We start from the raw sequence: 4,366 nt of genomic DNA on the forward strand, positions 1-4,366 counted from the left end.
TGGAAACATCTGCGACAAAGAATCGCGCTGGTCATTAAAAAAAGATGAAAACTTTTCAACGTTTCAGCTTTTTTGTTGCATTTTTGCTTCAGTTTCTTTTCAACACGTATTGGACAATGGAAGCCAAAGCTCCAGGTGATATAATCATTGGAGGGATATTTCCAATTCATGAAAGTGTGCAGGAACATGACAGTAACAATAGCACGGCATGGAGTTGTAACAGGTAACTTTTTGCTTTTTCAAAATGAATACTTTATCAGAAAGCCTACTTTAATTAAAACAATTTTTTTTTTCTCTGATTTGCTTCTACAGGTTAAGCATCGGGCGGCTGTCTCAGTCTATGATAATGGTGTACGCCATAGAGGAGGTGAACAGGAAACGTGAACTGCAGAACATCACTCTGGGGTATCATATAGTTGACTCCTGCGGGGAAGTCGCAGCAGCACTAGAAAATGTTCAAGTCTTCATGAGAAAAACACGTAAGTATTTACAAGGACTGCAGAGAGATGCATTTTTAGCTCTGAAGTTCTTTTGAATTATTTAAGATTTACATAAATTATTACTCTTTAAGGACAATTCAAAAGAGTGTATGTTAATTTGTTGAAATTAAAAAACAGACACAGTACAAATCACCAGTTGTCTCTGGAGAAGCTGAAATTATGCAAAATTTATTTTTACCCAAAAAATTAAAATTGTAGTTGAAATTGTGCAATTTTATAAAAATTAAAATACATTTTCATTATAATATATTTTCTTATTTATTTAGTTGTCTTTGGCTTTAATCTAATCTAAACTTTTTCCATAGACATAGACAGTGGACATATTTTGAAACATATTTTTGGTACAAACGGAACCCCATACGGTCCAGACTCGACCTTCAGTGGCCCCGAGATAAACTGATTTTGGGAACCCTTACCTAAAAAATTAAAAATAAACTCCAACACACATCAAAATGTTAACCTTTATGGAGCAACATTTGGAAATGACATGTTTACTGCTTGTGGTCTGCAGCCTCAGTTCATCTGGGTTGCTGTCCTGCTTGATTTACAGATATACCTGCCCCACTTACTGGTGATTACCAAAAACAAGTGTGTTATACCGACAAAAAATAGATACCACAGAAAAAACAAGTAGGACTTCAGCTCTCAAAGACGGGAATGGCACTGCCCTTCGACTATTTATGCCTTCGACTGTTGAAATGTGTTTTCATTGTAGGTTTCCTTCCTTAATTTTTACACTGTAAAAAGTGAAATATTGAATTAATTAACAAAAGTTCTGTAATTTGTTACATTTAAAAGTATTCGTTTTTTATCCAATTTGAGTTGAGTAAATCATCAACTCAAAATTTTAATTTGATAAAAACTCATTATTTTAAATGTAAAAAATTACATAAATTTTGTAAATTGATCCAATGCTTCACTTTTTTCAGTGTAGATCTGAACCTTTTCAAACATCCTCATATATAGGATAAAGTCCAATATAAAAAAAACAATACACACTCAAAAAAACAAACAAACAAAAAATATAAGTACAAGAGTTTAAATGAAAAAAAAATGTAAATGTTTTTTTTCAGAAATTGCAATTTTTTTTTTAGGAAAAAATGTCAAACGTTTAGTTTAATCCTACTTTTGAAGTTATATAGGCATTAATACTGCTTGATGTTCCTGCTGGTTATTTATATGCAAAGGTATTTGACTAGCAAATATGATTATAAGATGACTTTCTAAAACATTTTTTTTATTGTAGGTGATCTCAATGACCCCACACTCCCTCCTGTGCTGGCAGTCATAGGCGGTTATTACTCAGAGATCAGTGTGTCAGTTACAAGACAACTCAACCTGGATAAAATCCCTGAGGTATGACTGAGATTCAGAGTCACATTAAGGGTTTACTGAAGAAAAAAGTACAAATAAAAATTTAAAAAGATGGAAATCTACTAATTGATTTTAAATTCTCATTTACCTCAGCTGTAAAATAATGTTTTGCACGGAGTAAAATCTGTTTTAAAATATCTTGCACAGATAAGTTATGGGTCAACCTCTGGTCTACTGAGTGATAAAAACAAATTCCCAAGCTTCATGAGGACCGTACCTGAAGATGATCACCAAGTGCAGGCCATCATCCAGATTCTAAAGCACTACAACTGGAACTGGGTTGGCGTGTTGACCACCGACGGTGAATACGGACGCTATGCGATTGAACGCCTTCAGATCCACGCCGACAAAGCTGGCATCTGCCTTGCTTTCGTCTGCGTTCTACCAGAGTCTCTTAAGGAACAAAGAATCATGCACACCATTAGTAAAGCGGCCAACAAAATTATAGAGAGCAAAAAAGTCTCCGTCATCATTTCCTTCGCGAAGCAAAACCACATGATGTATATTTTGGAAGAGGTTCTCCAAAAACCTGGAGGCAGAGGAAAAGTTTGGGTGGCCAGTGATAACTGGTCACAATCAACCAATGTGCTGAACACTTCAAGGTGGAAGCTGGAGGATGTAGGAACAGTCATCGGAGTGACGCTGAAGTCTTCAGACGCGGCCAACTACACCAAGTTCCTCCGAAATCTGGATCCTGAGAAGTACAAAAACAACAGCTTCTTGACGGATTTCTTCGACTTGAGTGGAACTGAAGAGTCCAAGAAAGACCAGCTGATTAACTTGACATACCCTTATGGTTTGTTCAGTATTCAGCTCGCTGTCAAAGCAATCACTCAGGCTCTGAAAGACGTGTGCGTCAAGAACAAGTGCACACCAGACAGCTTAAAACCATCAGAGGTAATAACACATAACATCTTATAGCTGCTTTGGTTCAGTGTTTTTGGTAATAACAAACCCTGGAACAACCTTAAACTCACAGTATATCATTAAATAAATGCATCTTTGCTCCTCTTTCATACACTGAGCTATTAATGTATCTGAATTATGGAAAAACTTGAAGGAACTTCTAAAGATTCATAATTTAATCACACTTTGCGATGTTTTACCATTTCAGTTCAAGGATGCCTTAAGGGCAGCACAATTCTCCATGGATGGAAAAACGTACTCGTTTGATGAATACGGGGACCTGAACTCCGGATATGACGTGATTGTGTGGAAGAATCAGGGATCCTCTATAGACATGAAGAACATCATTGGTTACTATGACATCAAAAATCAGAAGCTGACTTTTAACTCACATGTCAGAGATTTGCGCCAATTTGTGGTAAGTCCTTTTTATGTGTCACAAAATGTTTCATTACTTTGTAATAGTCAATGATTTCCAGTATTGTCTTTAAAGGTTAACCAAACCCTAAATCAGGGGTGACTGGATTTTTAAACTTCGGCTGTGGGTGGAGACTATGGAGCTAAATCGGGACCAATATAATTTGAAATCCAAATAAATGAAATAGAAAAATTATTGTTGTTTGGTCAAAAAGAATTTAAATGTACAAAACCTTCTGTTATTTGAAAATAAACTTGTTCTTTTAGGTTCAAAACTCAAAATTTCAATTTCAAAACTTTTTTTCGATTTCAAAACTGTTTTTCAGCTTCAACTCTTTTTTTTTTTCGTTTTCAAATCTGAAAGTTTCTGTTACAAAACGTTTGGCCCCCTTGTGGGGCATTGGGGCGGGGCTAACACGATGACCAATCAAAATTGATGAGGGTGGTAACTTCAGTTCTGGTCCGTTCACTGACTCTGAGAACTGTAATAATTACAATCAGAAAATGCCTGTTTAGTCTGTATTATCACAGACTGAAGTTGTCCCAGGACGAGTGTTAAAAGCAGAGTTTTATCGCGTATAAGCCGCACGTCCAAATCTTAGTTCTGATTTTGATTGGTTCTCGTGTTAGCCCCGCCCCAATGTGCCACAAGGGGGCAGATTTGAAAATGAAAAAAGAATTGAAAGTGAAAAAAAGTTTAGAAATTGAAATTTTGAGTTTTGAAACCTTAAACAACAGTTGAAAATAACTAAGTTTATTTTCGAATAACACAAATTTTTGGCCATTTATACATTTTTTGACCAAACACCAATATTTTTTCAATTTGATTTATTTGGATTTCAAGTTATATTGGAGCCGTTTTAGTCAGCCTCCAACTTCCCTGTTTGGTTAAACTTTAACCATATTAGAAATCAAAATGTTTTATTCTATAGCTGCTCGGTGGCACAAAAAACAAAGCATTCATTAAAATATCCAATTATCTACGTTAATCTTGAGGCTTTTCTGGTTTTCACAGCGAGGAGTGACATCCAGGTGCTCAGAGCACTGTCGCCATGGCACCAGGAGGAGGAGAGAGGACAGCCAGCCTGTTTGCTGCTATCAGTGTGTCCCCTGTCCTGCTAATCACTTTTCCAACAAAACCGGTGAGCGATTAAAAAAAAGGAAAACGT

At 36.1% G+C, this 4,366-nt stretch overlaps 1 protein-coding gene across 1 annotated transcript in view; it reads left to right on the top strand.

Annotated features, from left to right (window-relative positions):
- The window catches only part of LOC112158144 (G-protein coupled receptor family C group 6 member A), a 6,172-nt gene continuing 1,806 nt past the window's right edge, over nt 1–4,366 (top strand). The window contains exons 1-6 of the mRNA XM_036210668.1: nt 1–223; nt 313–479; nt 1,747–1,856; nt 2,022–2,771; nt 2,989–3,198; nt 4,213–4,339. Coding sequence (XP_036066561.1) covers nt 45–223; nt 313–479; nt 1,747–1,856; nt 2,022–2,771; nt 2,989–3,198; nt 4,213–4,339 — 1,543 coding nt within the window. The 5' untranslated portion in view covers nt 1–44. The remainder of the gene's footprint in view (nt 224–312; nt 480–1,746; nt 1,857–2,021; nt 2,772–2,988; nt 3,199–4,212; nt 4,340–4,366) is intronic.

This window comes from Oryzias melastigma, linkage group LG24, assembly GCF_002922805.2.
Source record: "Oryzias melastigma strain HK-1 linkage group LG24, ASM292280v2, whole genome shotgun sequence".
In the NCBI taxonomy this organism is placed as follows: domain Eukaryota; kingdom Metazoa; phylum Chordata; class Actinopteri; order Beloniformes; family Adrianichthyidae; genus Oryzias; species Oryzias melastigma.